At 33.7% G+C, this 21265-nt stretch overlaps 1 protein-coding gene across 1 annotated transcript; it reads left to right on the forward strand.

Moving 5' to 3' along the window:
* The first annotated feature begins 1968 nt into the window (after positions 1-1968).
* LOC116163246 (putative homeodomain transcription factor) lies at positions 1969-18390 on the forward strand. The gene is made up of 10 exons (XM_031477108.1): positions 1969-2186; positions 2240-2445; positions 2501-2718; positions 4973-5241; positions 5300-5597; positions 7330-7588; positions 7637-7943; positions 7993-8317; positions 8369-8611; positions 18058-18390. Exons 1-10 carry the CDS (start codon positions 2161-2163, stop codon positions 18205-18207), a joined length of 2301 nt encoding a protein of 766 aa, XP_031332968.1. The 5' UTR covers positions 1969-2160; the 3' UTR covers positions 18208-18390.
* Positions 18391-21265: the final 2875 nt, after the last annotated feature.

Raw genomic sequence — 21265 nt, forward strand, 5'->3', positions numbered from 1 at the left:
AGTCTTGCAGAATTTTAATTGAACATTTTAGTAATCTTTGTATGTTTTTTTATTTGAAGTAGCACAGAAACAATAGTAGATTATATCACGAGTCAATAATGATAGCTATTATTCTCGAGGAATATTTAATTATTTACGAACTGAGCCGCTTCAGCGGTGAGGAAGCGGCGAGGGAGTAAAATTCCGAGAGTATAATAGCCATTATTGCGAGTAATATACCTACCTACTCTACTTTATCTTAATTATCTACGACCAATTGTATATACACAAACAATACACTACCCGTTTGACATTTACATTTTTCGACGTTTGTTTTGTTTCCATGGATATTAAATTTAAGGAAATCTTGTGATTGGAATACAAGAAGGCGCAAGAGCTATTAATCCCTGGTCATTAATCCCTAAGGGAATAAATCGATACAACGAAATATCGAAGGATCCTCAGTATTACATCTTTTACACTTTTAACAAAAATGCATCAAATTCATGTCTTGGGTCATTGAGGTAATGCTCTTAGTCTTGTTCCCAAAGATATCAGTGCAAGAATGACGATTTTGACATGTTTTGATCAAAATCCATGTGGTTGCCAAAAATAGATCAAAATTCATGTACCTTTGGTCATTGAGATAATGCTTTTGGTCTTTTTCCCAACGATCTTGGTGCATAAATAACGATTTTGACATGTTTTGATCAAAATCTATGTAGTCCCCAAAAATAGATCAAATTGATGTTTTGGTCATTGAGATAATACTCTTGGTCTTTTTCCCAACGATCTTGGTGCGATTTTGACATGTTTTGATCAAAATCCACGTGGTCGCCAAAAATGCATAAAATTCATGTCTTGGGCATTAAAATAATGCCTCTAGTCTTTTACCCAACGATCTTGGTGCATAAATAACGATTTTGACGTACCTATTTTGAGCAAAATCGATGTGGCCTCATAAAAATAATTTAAAATCTTTGAATCTCACACATTCGGTTATCAAATGTGCACGTGATGTTATTATTATTATTATTATTATTTATTTATTTACAACTGTACAGTTTTTACTTAATTACATTAACAGTACATGTCACCAACATAACTAATATTTACATTAATATTGTTAAATCTCCATGCACAACTTTACACAATACTTCTCCTTCACACCATATACTCTCAAAACGGTCTAAATTTTTGCAACCTAGGAACCAACCGTACTCGCTTCTTAGCCTGCTTGTTACACTATCAACAAAATGGGTCTTATGATCAGTTGCGGATCTTCCTCGTACTCTTTCAGCAACAAGATAATGCGTTTGAAAGCTTTTACAACTCAAAATGTATGTGTAAAGAATAATTTTGGGTACATTTTGCTCTAAAACTTTTGACCTATACCACAGAGATGAGTTATATTGCATTATTACACGAGTCATAGGGAATAATCTAGCGAAAGTCCGAACTCGATACATGACCTAGGGAATGAAATATTTTGATTTATATTATATTGAGGCCGCAGTTTTTCCTGTTCCCGATTCACTCGAAGTCCTATATAACTTTTGTTTCTGTTTAACCAGCTTCCTGAAAATCAATAGCATCCATCCTTAATGTCCAAAGTACCCGTACACCAAATTTCAACACAATCGGCCACTTTTAAAAAGAGTTAGAGCGCACACGGACGGATGGACGACAATACAAAACTATAAAGGGTCTGAGGATCCTTAATAATTTGAAAGTTTGCCACAAAATGGCTACCGCGTACCACGTGATTCAGCAGCCAATCAAAAAATGAGACACCTATTGTCACCGATGTCTTTTATAATCACTGTAGGTCCAGCGAGCCACTTATATAAATAAACAAAAGTCAATAATGCTACCGTCTAAAGAGAGAGCTTTACACAATTTCTGCATTAACTCAGAGGTGTAAATTCGTCTTAATCCCTTGGCTGAACGCTGGCTGAACGTAACCACAGAACCTCTGCCTCTCTCTTTTGATTTGACTATTGTTACTGTCAAATTTTACGTTAGCAATGTTTGAATTTTAAAAACATTTATCTTTTAATTGAAATTGAATATAAAACCTTGTTCGTTCTTCAATTTTTAAAAAATCTCCGAAATATTAAGAAATTGAGTACGTTTTAATCATAAATAATCCTGCTCAACTTTTCGATAACAAGGTTATAAATGGGTATAGATCAATTTATTGGATGGTAAGTATAAAATTGACCTTTAAAAAGTCTCAGTACCTGTAATACTTTTTTAGGTATCAAAAAAAGATAGGAACGTATGACAGACAGCTGTGGGAGAAAACAATTGAACAACGTATACACCACGGCTTAACCGATATTCGGTTTCCGAAAAATTCAATTCATTTAAAATCGACGAACGCCAAAGAAAGGGATGATTGTGAAGCAGATTTAAAAATGAAATCCTTAAAAACAGAATTTATTGATATTGATTTGGTTCGAGGTACACATTTAACTGTCTTAAATAGAGATTGTCATTACATTGAGTTTATTTAAAGGTTCCTCATTTACGAAAGCAAAACCTAAGCATGGGATTATAACTGTTGTGAGACTTGCTAGTTTACGATTTTTGTTGCTACCATTGTACTCTAAGTGGTGGGTACAACAGACATCGGGGAAGATATTTTTATTGTTGTTAAGTCTCTATATTCTGCAATTATTTAATATTGCAGTTTATTCTTATAATACGAGTAAACTGTCTGATGATTCTACGGAGGTGGGTACATAAATTACATATTACATAACCCCTTTTATATATAATGCTTTTGGATAGAAATACGCTTTGTTATATTTTGAATCTTTGTTTACAAAGTGTTGCCAGGCTTGTTTACATCTACAAATTTAGATTGCCAATTTTAATACAATATTAATACATTGGAACAAGATTTGATATATATAGCACTGGTTGTATTTGTGTAGGTTATTTGTTGAATTGGATAAAATATTTCATATTATCTTTCTGTTGCTTATTTATTTCAAAAATTTGAAATGTAGTGTTGTTCTTTGAACTAAATCTTGACTTAATGCAAAAGCATGCTCGGAGTCTATTTCCTTTTGTGAGCCAAGCAGTTTTAATTTTTGTAATATTTAGGGAACAACCCCAGAAGTATAAAGTGGAGGAGGAGGCCCCTTCTGAAGGGGGTTCAACCTGATTAAAACAGTTGTTTTGTTGTAAATATGATTGGCATGAAGCATGGTATTGTGCAAGATGTAATGATTTAATGAAATTCCCTATCAAAAAGCATTTATGGAAGTCTTTCTGTAAAGATAAAAAATGTGTAAAGGTGGATGTATACATCAGTGTCTAAGGGAAGGGGAAAACTACTATGCGATCAAAAATTAGTTGCTAGTGAGTCACTCTTGGAATTTTTGTCTACATGAGAAATCGTATTAACCTTGACCCGAGCCTTACCTTCCAAGGCTAAGCAGAAGGACAGGACGCAGTGCAGCGCTGCTAAACAAACCAGTATGAAAGGGGCACTTACGAGTATTTACTTTGAATTTTGCAAGTATAATGGCCGTTTGCACCGACAAATTTAAGCAGAACTTAGCTTAAGCTAAGCTCCACTTAAATTTGTCGGTGCAAACGGCCATTAGGGCCATATCTGAACTGTACAGCTGATCGTGTTGTTCATAACCACAATCATGAATTGATTAATATGATGATTTTAAATTAAACAATTGTTTTTTTTAAATCTTTATAAACAATAGGTTACAGGTTATTTATACTCCTTAATAAGACATACTAATAATTTATGCAAGTCAGATCGACCGTTTATTCACATTGGTATCTCAGTTCTTAGCGCAGTTTGCATTTGGGTTGTCGACTTTCTTTAACACACTGGAAAGACCGAGGGAAAGACTGAAGCATGTTTGATATTACACCTCGTGACTTATTCAATAATTGTCTAGCTAGAATAATTCATACTTCCCGCCTTATCCGCTATGACGGCGCTTTTACGTTACATTGTCCGTTGCGAGAGAAGTCCCCATTGCGTTAGCTGACTGTTCTATCTTGGGTTTTGTCCTGAATATGGTAGAGAAAGCGCAGGAATTTATGGCGTCTAGGACACTTCGTCGAATGCCCACAACGCCGACACGATTTTTGGATGGTCCATATCGCCGACTAGGGACACTACGCCAACCGTGCACACATCGCCGACACGTGTGCAAGGGACACTAAGCCGAACGTGACCACAACGCCGACTATTTGAAAAACCGGAAAAACCAGGCCCCTCATACTCTGTTCAGGTTCATTAAGAATTTTTGTATGAGTTTGCATTTTAAAAAAAGCTAAAAAAATGTCCTAAACCTACAAATAAACTAATATCCAAAGCTGCTTGGTGTTGCACTCCATACCATACTGTATGAGTCGACGTTGTGGTCACGTTCGGCTTAGTGTCCTTTGTACACTTGTCGGCGAAATGGGCATGGTCGGCTTGTGTCCCTTGCACACTTGTCGACGATGTGGGTACGGTCGGCGTAGTGTCCCTAGTCCAAAAATTGTGTCGGCGTTGTGGGCATTCAGCGAAGTGTCCCGGCCCCGAATGTCTGTGTCTAATCAACAATTTGTAACTTATTACTTTTAATCATTATCTGCAAAAACATGTAGGTATTATTCCTATCCTTTAATAATAAATAACGATAGGAAAATTGTTTATGGGGTTATTAACTGTTTGTTGTATCTGTATTAGTTAATAAATCATGCACATGATATCTTCGTTTTATCATAGGACTTTCAAGGACTGTATAGGCCAATCAATGTGTTTTGAAAGTATGCACTATTTTTTGTTTGACATATGAGCATAAACAAATCTTAAGTTTTGCAAATACTCACAAGCAATCTTACATTTAAGTAATTTTTTTCTAACCATCAGGAGAAGTAAATTAGTATGCATCTTTTAATTAGAGATTGTCTCTTTTGGGCAATAAATCTCATTGTTTATAACGATACGTGTTTTCTTTTCTAGTATGTTCCTTGCACAGAAATTGTGGTACCTGTGATAATGATGTGGGTTCTTAGTTTTATTCACTCACAAATTATGGCCACACAATCCGACCATCACCCGCCAAGTCAAACTCAAAAACGTAAAAATTTTAGGCGACGACGCAAAAGTAAAATTCCTCTCATAACCAGATCCTTTTTTGATTGTAACAATCAAAAGCATAGGAGCAAAGATTCTAATGAAAAGGGTGAGACTGGAAAGACTGTTGTTTTTCAAGAGCACATATGTACTCCGTAAGTATTAACCTTAAGGTAAATTAATAAGTACCTATGTTTTGATTCATTATTTTAGGCAGTCGGGAGTAGAGGATATATTATTTGATCATGGATTTGAAAGCTTTAAAACTGCTGAATCTATTGGGGACTGCAGGGTTAGAAAAAATACAAAATATCACAGTACTAACACAATTGATAGTAATGGTAATAATGGATCTGAAAGTGATATTAGTCATGACGAAAATCAGCAAACTATTAATGTAATGGATGAAAAGCTTTCTAGGCAATTGAATCATGGGCGTAGCGAAAGGAGACATCTCAGGTCCATTGGGAAGTTAAAGTTAATTAATTCTACAGGAAAGGAGGGGGACAGGGTAAGTGTACGCGATTTCATTTAAGCGTCAGCATGGAAAAAACACAAGTAGAATCTCGACGTAATGTTATTTGGCGTCACTGTTTGAATGGGATTTTGTAGTTTGTTGTCACTTTTGGGAGACTTGTCTACCAGGGCCCGATCATTCATGATTATAGATCGTCATACTACATAAACACGACGGCGATGCCATTGGTCTATAATGACTCTAGACTTGGGACTCTTTTACAATCTGAGCATCTGAAGGAAATAAATTCCAAGATTTCCTAAAGATACAAAACTTCCTAAGTTATGCTCTTTGTTTTTTTGTGATTGGAAACTATAATACCAAACAAAGACTCATTCCAGAATAACTATGAACTTGCGAAATTAACTAAAACCGTAAAATATACATTCATTCATCCTATGAAAGGACAAAATGACCATAGCTCCGTGCAATCCAACTTTCAAACTCCTTAATTTGACAGGTAGTTCCCTGATACTCCTAAATATTCTCTCGTCTTCATATGTCAATTTATCTCCAACAATATCTCCTCTTGAAGTTACAGAACAAAATAATGGTCAGTGGCATATTCACAATATTTTTTCTTAGCTGTTGGGTACCTTTAAAAAAGCTACAAACAAACGCTCAACTAATTCGAACACCCGATGCTTACCTCCATCTATTTGCACTCTACCCTGTAAACCTACTAGGTAAATATTTACGCTTTAATGTGTTTTTGGGATCGTTTTTTTCTTTCATTTATTACGCATACGTTTTTAACCAACGTGCAACAAAATTATTAAAATCCTGAAACCAACAAATCCAAACTTAGTTTTTATGACTGCTACAAAAATTGGAGAATTTGACGAAATTTTGAATGAACAAAATTGCCCAACAGTTTGCATTTAAGAGTTGCAGTTAAATTTTTTTATTCTCAACTTCCTCCACTTCGCAACTCGTATTTTACGTATTTATCTTAGACAGTGTATGTTACGTGTTTATTTTGGTTTAATTATTATGTATTATTTTGGAAGATATAACGTCTTCCGTTTTATGTACCTTATAGTGTTTACAATAAAGAATTGGTAATATAGATGCTTTTCATTTCACAAATTGACTTAAATGAGCATTGGTATTAATATTTTTTCAATATTTATTACATAATTCAGAGCATTCGGATAGTATTGACTGCATCTGTCTGTTTAGAAATAGCCGAATGGTGTGTCCGAATTGGACTAAAATTAGTATATCAGGCTTACAGCTACGTCTATGATTCAGCCGTACTGCTAATTCCTCTCTCAATCACAAATTCCTTTTTAATGTCCATTTAGAAAGGTATGTTTTTTTGTAGATAGATTTGTGTAAATGAAAAGGTACATTTGAAGTGGATTTCAAAGGAGGAAAATATGGAAATTATTTTTAAGCCACATATACTGTAGTACGTGCTGGTAAGCTTGATACATGAAATTGTAAACTGAAATAATCTTAATCGATGAATCTATGAGTTTTGCTGTATTTACAGTAAAAAGGACTAAATTAATATGATTCCACTTCAATTACTACTAACAAAGTAAATAGTTATATATAAATAGCATTCACTCACTTCATAAATTCTATTTCCTTTGTATACTTCATTTTTTACAACAGATTACCACGCTAAAATGTTTGTGTTCAAATTATTTTGAAAAGTAGAAGAGACAAACATTTTAGATTGTTATGCACACCATAGTTAAATGTGCGATCTTGAAAGATGTCTCCAGATTCGCAAGGAGAGAGCACATCTTGGGATAGCGAAGAGGATGAAACTATTTCATCCCCTGATGTTGGAGAAACGGCAGCATCTGCAACAGAATGGATGGGAGTAACTACGAACACTGAAGATTGCAGTTACAGCTCAGAACCAACTTGTACTTCTGAGTATGAACCGTCCGATGTTGATAATCATATGTGGGACACTTCATGTGCACCCACTGCGATACTAAGCCCTTGTTGTGCACTTTCAGATAAAGGTATTTACTTATTATTTTGTAAGTGTTTGTGTTAAGCAAATCTTTTAGTGAGTTGTACCATATGGAAAAAACACGAAATCAAAAAGGTGGAGTTATCAGTATTTGATATTAGTTGCCAAATTATTGCAAGGGTTGAAGAAATGGCCGAGAGTATGGACTATTTTTACATAGGCGTTCTATATGCACTTATACTGGCACTTTTACCGTCACTATTCCGCCTGCGCAATACCACAGTTGATCCTGCTTTGTCCAGTGAAATCCAGTTAACTGTTGTTGAACTATCAAGCATTGTATTAGAAAAGCTTTCCGGATCAATGATTGCCATCATTGACGCGGCTCTTGGTCATTCGTTATGGTAGCTATCACACCATTTTGATATTTCTTGATATTCAATGCACTTTTAGGGAACGTACGGTTATGGTAGTTGCATTATTACAACGTTTTATACTTGCAACAATGTTTTTCTTTTTATTAAGTGTGGCGGAACGTACCTTTAAACAACGATTTTTGTATGCTAAGTTGTTCTCTCATTTAACATCGTCAAGAAGAGCGCGAAAATCTCAGCTGCCACACTTTCGGCTAAATAAAGTACGCAATATAAAGACTTGGTTGTCAGTACGTTCGTATTTAAAGAAAAGGGGACCTCAAAGATCTGTTGACATGATCGTTTCTTCGACGTTTATTATAAATTTGCTTCTCATATTTTTCTTCAGTATGGAAATCTTAAAGGTAAGAAACTAATTTAGTAATCTACTGCAGCATGAATAATTATTTTGTTAGGACTCATCCGCTCTACAGTCTCAGTATAATATTGAAGCATTATTTTGGTGCTTCGGTTTAGGAAGTCTCCTTTTACGATTCATGACTCTAGGCACAAAGATCAATCGTAAATATCGTAGCAATTTGTCTATTCTGATCACAGAGCAAATAAATCTGTATTTACAAATCGAACAAAAACCCCATAAGAAAGACGAATTAAATGTTGCCAATAGTGTATTAAAACTCGCAGCAGATTTACTAAAGGTAGGTACTATGCGATCAAAAATGAATTGCTGTCGAGTTACCTTTGGAATTTTTGTTTACATGGGAAATCGTACTTAACTTGAACTTCCAAAGGCGACTCGACAGCAACTCATTTTTGATCGCCCGTTATACATATTTTTGTTTATACCATTGTTTTTGAATATTACATACAGTTCTTGCTGTTGGAGACAAAGTACGTACTTGCGGAATTTAATTAATAATAATTATCAAATTCAACTGATTCGATAAGGCCGCGAGGTGGTACGCCCATAACCATTACCCTCTATCTTGATTCGGTTATTCCCTGCTCGCGGGGAAATTTTGGATGGTGTTTTCGGAGTACACCTTAACGCCTTTGGCGAAGCCTACGTTCTAAATGTCAAGTCTCTATCTTCCACAGTTTCGACTGTAAAACCTAAAATTCACGTTCAAATTGTTCTGATTAATTATGTGGTGTACTACAATCGACATGTTGAAACCGATTATATTGATACTGCGTCAGATGGCGTCGCGTGGAGTAGAATCGTCAGAACAGTGGACACAGAATGCATATATAACTTCACATAAATATACACAGTTTCAGATGCTTCTGACGTCGTATCGTATGGCATAACGTGGCGTGGCGTGATGTAGAATCAGAGTTTGTGATATAAATGCGCTACGCGGAATATTGTAGATTTTTCGGTTTTTATAAATTATGTTTGTTATATTTTTAAATAAAATAAGAAAAACATTAAGGGCGGCATGCAATTGATGAGAACCAATAGAGGTGGCCACTGACAAATCGTAAAGTAAAACTATATCGAACTTTGAGAATGACTCTTGGTCTTATACAGTCATTTTTTAGGGTGGTTTTTGAAAATATAAATTTTACATACATTACTCGAGAGCGACTATATAATTTTATTAGAAAGACAGTAATTATGCACTACAATATTGCTAAAATAAGAGGACGCATTTTATTTTTTATTTTAAGCAATTGTTGACTCTTAAAGTCCAGTCGTTGTAAAACTGCTCCTTTTCTTTCAATGTTGAAAGTTTTGTCATTTAAGATTCAATATTGCCTCCAGGAATCATTCTCAAAGATATCATTTCTAAAAAGTTACATAAACCACAATGGCGGTAAGCAGCAGTAGCGCAGCTATTTATTTCTAGATGTACCTAGGTACTTAAAATTGGTGCGCGTTCAAGTAGTTCTGTAAAATTTATTATAGACAACTGCTTCATCCGAAGCTGTACAATATTTTCAAGTCAAGTACAATAAATGGTTATTTGTCTAAAGAAGAGACAAATAAACATGACCCTAGTCAACATTCCTTTTTCCTTTATTGAGGTAAAATGATATTTGAACGTGTGTGGACGATCCTCCGGAAAAGAAGGCAGGTTGTTGAAATTAAAAGCATAATTTCTAATTTGGAAATTTTACCCATTGTGTATGTGTATTGTGTACCTAATGCTGCCGTATCCAATTCTACAACTTGCATTACCTACCTAAAAAATCATATACAGGGTGGTGCCTAGCGCGACACGGCATAGGGATTTCATTGGTCATTTCTTTATAGTCCATTACTAGGTCCCCTAATTATTTTAGAGCAAAAGTATAAATACGTTTCTTTTAGAAAAAAAATACTGCATCTGTTATATAGACTTTTTCTTTTCAAACACCCTAACAATAAATCCTGCAATGCAGCCAACAACATCGGCTGCCTCCTACATGCCCATTGCAAGTTTAACATAACTACAACCACAGATAAAAAGACGTGTTCTCTGGAACTGGTAACAACGTCCTTAAAGGGTTGCATAATTTTACACTACAGGTCATATTATTGTTCTTCAATCTGTATTAAATTATAGACCACGTTGTTATTTTAAGGTCTATCACGTAAACTATTATCAATAATCGTTAAACACGGATAAAACACAACGGCATATTAAAATCGCAGAATTGAAAATGAAATATATGAGGTTGTGTAAGTATACAAAAATAAACAAAACAATACTCATCTACGTCGTAAAAGTCAATCACAGACGTACGTTTGTACGTCAGAATTGGATGTGCAGTCGTCTATATCCGATCTACTAATACTTATGTCTATGCTAGAATCTGGTAACTTTCGCCACATTAGACCAAACCCTCAATACTGGCCGTGACTTCAACACAAATAATCCACGATGGGACTCGCCAGAAACGAAATAAATTACTCAACGAAACGTAGTTCCACGCTGCACGTAGCAAAAAACTAACTTCAAACTCCAACGATACGTAAAGTCGATTTTTAAATCTTCCCAGAAACGAAGTTCCGCGCTGAACTTGGCCAAAAGCTGATTTAAAACTCCAACGATACGTAATACTTCGGTGACTGTAGCAAAAAAACTGATTTAAATTAGCCGCACTATAGCCCTAAACGTGGCATAAAGCGACGATATCCCTGTTCACGTCTTCTTTAAAGCGAAACCCTTCTTCCGAAAATCAAAATAACAACCAATCATGCACAGTTGACAACAGAAAATATCTCCCCCAAAATAATAGAGGTCGAATAATTTTACCAAACAATTTCTTATCAGACATTAAGAAAGTTAAATACTAGGAAAAATAAAAATTCATCTCTTTTAACTACACAGAAAAGGCGATAAATCAGATCCACCTGTCAATAAAATTAACTGATGCACTGATGAACAGATGCAGTATTTTTTTTCCTCTAAAAAAACTTATTTAGACTCTACAGAAATTACCATTGAAAACCCTATGCTGCGTCGCGCTGGCCACCACCTTTGTATATACTAGGGAAATAAGGAACAAAGTTATAAATGTTTGCAAATAGTTTGTATCGAAATGCGGTTTTCGGCAGAATGTTCAGAAAATTTTGAAGAAAAATGTTGTGCAATACTGGTCATTTTTTGAAAATTGCATAAGGGGTGGAAAGCTGGAAAAATCGCTTAGGAATCGTTACTGGGGGGTTTTCGTGGGCGCAGATATTCCCGCGGGATGATCAGGGATGGCGATCATGGGAGACGGGGGTGACTTTTCAGTAAAAAATACGAGAAAAAATATAAATTGCCCCGAATAACGATTTTCTCGGCATGGTTAATTTTTCTTCACAAACTTCCGTATTACTGAAAATGATGATTACAATTGCATGACAAATGGGACAAAAACAAACAGTTTTTTTCTAAATAAAGTAAATTCCCGTGTGTATCCTTTTAATTCACCACGTCAAAGCGTTAGAGAATTAACGTCACTTAAATACCGTATCTTAACAAATGAACGTCAAAAATGGAGTTTGCGATTTTGAAGCATCACATGGTTACTTACATTATAGATCGATACTATATTTGTTTACACAATAAAAAAATTATTAGAATATATACAGAGACTTTCTTTTAATAGAATCATTGAATAAGTATAAATACTTATTCAATGATAGAATGCATGTGTACAATTCCCCTCAACTCTTTCACTACAATTGCCATACAGCTTATAAAAAAGGATTTTACAAAAAGACGACTTGTTTAATAATTTCAAGTACTGCACTTCTTGATAAACCATTGTGTGTGGAGTGTAGTTCGCTTGAACATGAATAAACTTTCCTTTTTTTCGTGTTTCATAAATAAATTAATGTTGGTATTTCAGAAAACTGATACTGACCATGTAGAATAACGAATAATTTTACAGTTTTTGTTTCCTCTTTCTCCTCTTATTTGTGAACAAGAGTGCCATGAGTACACCTTATAACTACCCGCCATCATTGATTATATACTTACGAAAAGATAGGCCACCTCCTTGTTAAAAAGCGTTATAAATATGTATGTACTTACAGTTACGGAGCCATCTATGTAATAGTACATCTTATTAAAATAAACGTTTCAAGTGCAGAATTCTATTAATTTTAGCCAAGATCTTCGTCTCAGATCCATAGGAAAGTAATATTGATATTAATGAAGAGAAACTACCATTCATAACACTCGTATTTAAAAATGGTATCGTGTTCCCTTCTTATCACAAGTAATTTTATAATGACAATGTTTCCCTTTATGTTCAAATTTTCTTCAAAACGATACACACTACAGTCTTCGTATTAGCATTGAATAATAATTTTATGGTATTGTATTAGGTACATACTACCATTGTATTTACAATGATACTACATAGGTATAGGTACCTATCCAATTTTGTCTTTAAGGCAGCGCGATTGATTTATGGAGATGATTTAGTTTTACCTCCTTATGATTGTTTAGGAATTTGCTTACGCGGCGCCGGGATCTCATTGATGTGCGAATAGGGTAGATGACAAATTTTTTTTAACCCGTTATAACTGTTCGTATACCTCTACTATAACTTTAAAAAATGATATTTCAGAAAAATAAATCATATTATTGCAGATTTATGCAATTTAAATTATAAATTTTTATTCTAGCGCCAAAACACTGTTTTGTGTCATGGCGGTGTCTGTGACGTCACAGTCCTGACAATTATAAACACATAACCCCAGCGTAAATAGTTTAAAAGATTTCGTGATGAATTATAACTGCTATAAGTGGTGCCCTACCATGGGGTACACCTTGTGGTGGTGGTAGGGCTCAGTGGTCACATTTTTCTGTAGCACAGATAAGTATCCCAGGCGGGTAAATCTGGTTCCAAAGATCCTGTATCATTCAAAAGCTTCATGGAGTAGAGAAATCCAAAAGGATTCTCGACGATTGCTGATTAAACGTAATATAGAAAACTGTATTGACATGAGTAGCACATTTTTCACGTACGTTAACTCCTGAGGCGTGCGGTAGACGACAATTTGGACAACTTCCGAAACCGATTCGGCCATTTGCCCATAGAGTTTCGAATAATCGGACTAGATCATGACTTGTTAAACATGATAAAGAAGACTTTATCGACACTAGTACTCCTTTGGACTTAGAGGGGTTGTAAAAGTCCCGTGATGGTAGGGCAAAGAAAATAATTGTTTTCTTCGTTGTCAACTAAGGAAACTGCACACAATTTTGCGTGAACCGTATACAGGGTGTTTTTTTGGGAGCTTTAGTTAAAAGTTTCTGGGAAAGTAAAATAGGTAGGATTTTGAAAATTTGTACTTAGGAGTTACTCTGAAGGCCGAATCGATGTAAAATATTTTCAAAATGGCCGCACTTCCGGAAACACCGGAAGTAGATAGTAACTTCGTTATTTTAAATGGCAACCCCTATTTTTTATTGCATTTTTGGATTCTACGTGAAATTTCAGTTCTTTTGATACCCATATGTCATATCTGCCATTTATGGTTTTTAAGTTATTTTGACTTTAAGAAAAAAAAATGGCGGATGCAGATGGTACCTTGATAATTGATTACTTGAAAAAGGTTATAGTCATGGCAACCCATTTTTATCAGTGCATAGAGAATGAATAGGGCTTTCTTTTACTGTACTTAAAACAAAGTTAAGTTGCGTACAACCGCACCTATGGAGATCCAAATTTAAGAAACTTCAAAGTCTATAAACTCAGTTTTTTTAAATGGAATGACCATGTTCTTAATATTGCATGAGATAGAGAATCGAAATTGGCATATTTTGATATTACATGTTCCTATAGCTATCTTTAACAGTTTCTGATTTATTCCCATTTCATTGAATTGATCTCGGAATTGATGCCATTTTTTTTTCGCATTTTCTTTTTAGTAGTTGGCCATGATTTTATAACAATCGAATTTTAAACAAATCAAGGAATGGATTCTTTAATACCATTGATTCTAGTTCTAGTCTAAATAATTCATTAATAAATAACTCATTTAATAAGGATATAGGACAGAAAATTTTTGAAAAATCTAAACAGAGTCGTTCAACTGAATTTCTTAAACAACGTATAAGTCTGGAAATTAAGAGAGGTAATGCGATATCTGTTCTAGCAACAATTCCATACCAAAAATGTTTCAACAAAGTTTTTTATATTTTGCATTGAATTTATTTTGTTAATCTTGCATTTGCAATTCAATTCATTTTCTTAAATATTCTCTTGTAGAGCTTTGTATAACTTGTGCTTCAACGGTTTGTAGTGCATTAGGGGTACAAAATTTCAAAAATTCATACAATTTCGTTCTAGTTTTCGAATGAATGTACGGAAAGCACGCGCCGCGATTCTGCCCATTTCACCATAAATAACAATTAAATTCCAAAATAGGTGAAACCACTGCGAGTCATTTTTCGATTTTTGAAAAACTTATGTTAACCTATAACAGTGGGTGATGGATTAGTGTCACTAGATTTGTTTAAAATTCAATTGTTATAAAATCATGGCCGACTACTAAAAAGAAAATCCGAAAAAAATAGTGTCAATTCAATAAAATGGGAATAAGTCAGAAACTGTTAAAGATAGCTATAGGAACATGTATTGTCAAAATATGCCCATTTCGATTCTCTATCTCATGGAATAGTAAGAACATGGTCATTCCATTTAAAAAAACTGAGTTTTTAGTCTTTGAAGTTTCATAAATTTGGATATCCATAGGGGCGGTCGTACGCAACTTAACTTTTTTTTAAGTGCACTAAAAGAAAGCCCTATTCATTCTCTATGCACTGATAAAAATAGGTTGCCATGACTACAACCGTTTGCAAGTAATCAATTATCAAGGTACCATCTGCATCCGCCATTTTTTTTCTTAAAGTCAAAATAACTTAAAAACCATAAATGGTAGATATCGACATATGGGTATCAAAAGAAGTGAAATTTCACGTAGAATCCAAAAAAGCAATAAAAAATAGGGGTTGCCATTTAAAATAACGAAGTTACTATCTACTTCCGGTGTTTCCGGAAGTGCGGCCATTTTGAAAATATTTTACATCGATTTGGCCTTCAGAGTAACTCCTAAGTACAAATTTTCAAAAACCTACCTATTTTACTTTCCCAGAAACTTTTAACTAAAGCTCCCAAAAAAACACCCTGTATTGCGGGCAAATTTTGACTTAACTGTGAATAAGTTGCCATCACGCTTAAGAGTCTTCTGTTCGACTGCACCCAATGTAAAGTTCCATAAGAGCGCCCGCCATAAAAACTGTTTTTCCAAAAAAAATTCTTTTAAGAACTACTTTATAAATTTAGACCTTTATCTACAAAATGTTCGTAATGTAAAAAAGTTGCGCTTACGTACAGTTGGACATAGCTTACTGAATCATCTCCATATGATAGCTTCGATGACCTAAAAACATAGCATCTTAAGTACACATTCCTCTTAAATAACTACATTTCTTGTAAAAACCTATCTTAACTTAAAAACCTACAAGATGCAAGATGCACTTTGATGCAAGAAATATTCCCATCATTACATGAATTTTTGGCAGATTTGCTGCTATCAGCGTTCGTACACCTACTTTCCATTCATTTCTGGTTTTAAAAACTGAACTTGAGGATAATACAATCACTATAAAATGGAACAAGCACTAAATTAAAAACGTGGACAAACTCTAGAAACGCACAGAGGATTAGGATAATGACGTCACGCGCTCTGATTGGCGTTTGATATCACGTGACAAATGTCGTTATTTTTTTATTTTAGTTTTACTAAAATATAATAGTTACTCGTGTACATTACCAAAGAAAGTTATTTTACGATACCCTGGCACCTTACTCTATCTTATGAAACAAAAATCTATTTATTCTTTTTCCACTGTCATGTACCCTATTGTGTAAAACAAATAACCAAAAAAGTGACGAAGTGCGCGCAACAAACGAAATTTTAATTTTTTTACGGGATTATGGCGAGAGTGACAGTATAGATTTTTTATATCGGCCAACAGATGTCATTGTACAAATTGTTTTGTTTTGTTTAAATATTATGGACAATTTTTTTTTAAATAACAAACATATACCTTTTATTAAAAAAACACTTGTTTTAGAAATTAACGAAAACTTAAAAAATAAATTTCCTATATGGTTAGATAAAAATAATAAATGTGTAGAACATAACCTGTATATAATAGATTTACTTGTAAATTGTAAACTTTATAAAATGCCAGCGACAATGTTAAAATCTTTCAAGACCGTTAAAGCTCAATCGTCATCTACTAGAAAACTAAATATAAGGCAACATAAGTAGTTATATGTAGGTATAATTGTACTTAGGTATTTTTACGAAGGTACGGATTTTCACATTTAATGTATTTTGTTCCAATTTTTAGTTTATAGTTATAGGGAATATGAAGTATGAACATAGATAGTATTAAGCTCGGTGTTAAGTATAAGATAAATAGGTGGGCATGTTAGCAGTTTTGAATTATTTTTTGCGGTGAGAGATTGAGGCGAATATCGAACAATTTACACTTTACATGCATTAAACTAAAAAAATATATTGGTATAAAGAAAACTCGACTAAGTACAACTTTTTTTAAGCTTCATTTAGTATGCTTCCTAACATTAAATTGGCATTCTTCTTTGAAAGGTTATTTGCGTAATGGTTACGTAAAATCCGTGTATTTTGTATAGCAATATCATAGGTATATAACTCACAAATACAAATTGCCATAATTCTTAATTTTGGTCATCGGCATCCCTAAAATTTAATTCATTTTAAATTTAGTAATATTTATATATGCAACTAGTGAGCAAGAATAGATTTTCAGTAAAAAAAACAGTAAATACTACCGTCTAATGACTACTACATTTTTTTTCGTTAAAATGATATTCGAATTTTTGGAGTGGGTATTCCGAAAAGGTTATACTATTAGTTCATGTTCAGGTAAATTTAATTTTTTCGGAGTCGCCATTTCTATCAGTTAATATGCCGAAACAGTCGTTCATTCATGAATGAAACTCGAAAGCATAAAAATTACTCTGTCATTATCAGCATCACTATACATATACCTACATATTAAATTTCAAAACATTCTTGCCGTGAAAATTACAGTTATAATCAAAACTAACTTCTACAATCAAGACGCAAACAATTTCATTATGAAAAGCGCTATCTGTTGTAATTTCTTCTCAATTTTGTGTGGGAGTAGCACTTCGAATTAAATAATTATCATTTTATGTGTAACGTTTCTTGCTGTACTGTGGCCTATCTTGTTCGTAGTATATAATCAATGCCGCCATCTACAATAATGAATTAGTAGATGGCCATATTTAAAAACTAGTGTTTATTCTTCCTATCTAGTTCTCCTGGGAAATTCAGTTCTACCAACTTGCAAGAGGGAAATAAAAATATTACATGGTGTACATTATAAAAATACAACACGTTAATCTTTAAGAACCAGTATTAATTTGTGACGCACTACACCTTGTTATCCAAATCCAGCACATATGCGTTTTAATTTTGAGGAATATGTGAGGAGTGTGGGGCTGTTTCAGATTTGATTGAATGTGATGAGCATTGCATAGGGACACAAACATGAAAAATATGATGAAGTCTCAATACTATGTTTAACATTGATGATTAATTAAAATGTATAGCTCTGATGTGTTTTTATAGGAATTGGAAGCACCATTCAAAATATCTGGATTTTCAGCCAATCCTCATCTGTATACCATCACAAAAGTATTTGTTTTGTCAGCATTATCAGGTGTATTATCTGAGATGTTGGGCTTTAAATTAAAGTTGCATAAAATTAAAATTAAGTAAATTTAGTTTATAATACTGTATTGTTATATTTTTGAACAAATGATCTCTGTGAAGTTGTATTTTACACTTAGTTATAGACTTTTTTCTTAATTACTACAAACTAGACATAATAGAAAACAAGATGTAAGTATTGAGATTGACCAGCATGTTAAAAAGTATCAAATATATAGATACAGCTCTCTAGGAATTTTTTTTCTATATATTGTCTAACATACATATTTTGTTCATTTTGTGTTCATTACTCTAAAAATCTAAAAATATCAAGAGGTGTAACAGAGTAATGTAAACTGATTTGACATACAAATAATGTAATAGTTATTTATGTATTAAGGGCATAATAGTTATGTTTATATTCTCGAGGGCGACAAGTTAAAAAGCTCGAGGGCCTATGGCCCGAGAGCTTTTTAGTCGCCCGAGAGTATAAACATCAGTTTATGCCCGGGGTACATACACAATTTTATGTTTTACAAATAGTTTTCTTCGTCAAAATTCGTTTACAAAATAATTCATTATGTTTGATCGAGTATGCGTGGTTCGAATTTGTTAATGTGATTGAAACCATCCAAACGTCCAACGTAATTTTAAATAATTCAATTCATCGTGAATGAGCAAGAAGTTCCAGAAACTATACGAAATAAGGACAATCTTGTGATTTAGTAGGTATTGACAATTAATAATTGACGTTTCTAATTTTCAATGACCTGCAAATATTTGTTTGATTTATCATTAAGTATAAACGAATTACTATGGTGATCCTTAATGCCCTAGGGCATAAAGTGGTACTTTATGCCCGCGTATCACAGATATAAAATGTGCTATGATAGGTTAGTACGACATAAAACATTTTCTTTCATACCGCTCTATTTCTATTAAAATACCATAAAAATTTTGATTAGAATGTTGTAGGTACACATTTAAATAAAAGCAAAAGTCGATTATGTACTTAATTTGTTTGATCTGACAGTAGTTTGACAAATATCAATGTATACGTTTAGGTGGATGTCAGTTGTTGTTGCTAGGCAAAATTTCCAGTCTGATGGTAAAGTAGGATTTACCAAGTCAGGTGGACTCACTTTCATGATGTATTTATTATGTATAAAATTTTACCTGAAACCACAACATGTAGATAACTTTTCCAAATTAAATTATTCTATGTGTGAAATTTTGATAGGTACCTAATCACGCATGCTAAAATCACTTTATTTAATTGTTTCCGTAGAGATTTCAAAATAATTAAAATCATTGAATAGTTATAAATTCAATGATTAAAACAATCAGTGTCATTTTTAATGCAGTTTAGAGTTTATGCTTTGTACTTTTCACTATACAGTCTTCATAACTAGGTACAAAAGCTGGTATCAGTGAAGAAGGGTACCTACGCAAGACGTTGTTATAATGTAGCCAAAGCTGCGGCCGCCGTAGTGCAATATTCGCTCTCCACAAAGTCAAGAAAGAGATACGAAAAGGCGTACAAACCTTTTAATGACTGGCGCAAAATTATCCTTTGTGTAGGTATATTAATATTTAAAAATATCCACATAGTCTGCATTATAATTATCCAATCGTTGATTGAATAACTTATTCAATGAGCGATCTAATTGTTATTTTGCATGTACTAGGATTGTAATGGGAGTCAGGCAAAAATATTACAGTACTAGTCAGGTAAAGATCAACTTTCTAATGTCAAAATAGCCCTGAAATTTAGATTTTCTTGACGGTTTCAGGTAAAATGTTTTTGCAGATCGTTGCTCCCCATGTTAACTTGGAAGGTTTATAATGGCACCAATCGAAAGAAGATTTTTTTCTCATCTAATGTACGAATTAGTTCATTTACAGGTGTATCTCTCATTATTTTATAAAAATTCGGCAATAAACCCAATCACCATGACTAGGAAGACAAAAAGCAGATTCAAACGTTATATTCAAGTCGAAATCAATATCAGTTTGTAACAACGGCCATTAATTTGTTTGTAAAATGTATTTCGCTGAGGGCAAAGTATTTATAATGAACTAGCTGCCCGCTTCGCACGGGTGTTTATAATTTTCGTATTCATAGTTACATGTTGGGATAGATGTGTATGATGTTGGTTACAGAAAAAATAATACCTTAAAATTTGGATTGAAACCCCTTTCCCGAATTATATTTGCACCAAAAAATGATCTCATTTGGAATACCCATCAGTTATAACGTTGAATATTCTGCAAGAAATGCTTCGATAGAGGGTTTCGCCCTAAAAGAAGTAATGAATGAATTCAGTGGTTCAGGTGGCGTTGTAAGTTGCGGCCATTTAACCTTTCTACTGGCACAATATAATCCTGCTGGTTCTAGTGGTTCTAGTCGAAACCTCAAAGCCGAAGGAATTCTGTGGAGTATTGGACTCCATTATCAACTTTTTGAAGACACTCAGATTTACATTAGAACTTAGAACTGCCGTTTACTTGTTCCAAAAAAATACTTTCTCATTGTCCCTTTTTGAGCACCGTTGGAAGATTCTTAATACAGCGTTTTGTTTCGGAGAAATTATCACAAACTATACTTTTTTATATGGCCGTGGAAAAAAGTACACACTGTATTTAGTAGCACTTTTTATTACGAATACAACTATGTACGTCACACAAATAGAAACAAAAATTGGAAAGTGTTGGTTTCAACAGGATGGTGCACCCAGGCACAACGTCTTAATCGTGCAAGCATACGTATCGAACATTTTCCAGGAATTTATTCGATAGATATTAGCCCAGTCAATAAAACTTTTTTGTCGCAACTAATTAGTGGAAAGCTGGATTTTTTATATGTGATACAACCTTATGAGACATGTATTTCCCCAAAAGTCCCCGCCTCTCCCCTTTGAGCTTTCCTCCCCAGCCCCCCTCAAAGGTTGAAAAATCAGAGTTTTCATATATTGATTGTAGAATGCTTATTATTTATACCAGAGTGATAATTTTTTTTAATTGTTCCTAAATAGATGCTCTCTACAGTATTTGTTTCAAAAACATTTTCGTTTAACCTTTGGTTTTTCAGATATACCAGTAAAAAGTGAAAAAAAAATGAAATTTT

Source organism: Photinus pyralis, unplaced genomic scaffold, assembly GCF_008802855.1.
Source record: "Photinus pyralis isolate 1611_PpyrPB1 unplaced genomic scaffold, Ppyr1.3 Ppyr1.4_LG2, whole genome shotgun sequence".
NCBI classification, from domain to species: Eukaryota; Metazoa; Arthropoda; class Insecta; order Coleoptera; family Lampyridae; genus Photinus; species Photinus pyralis.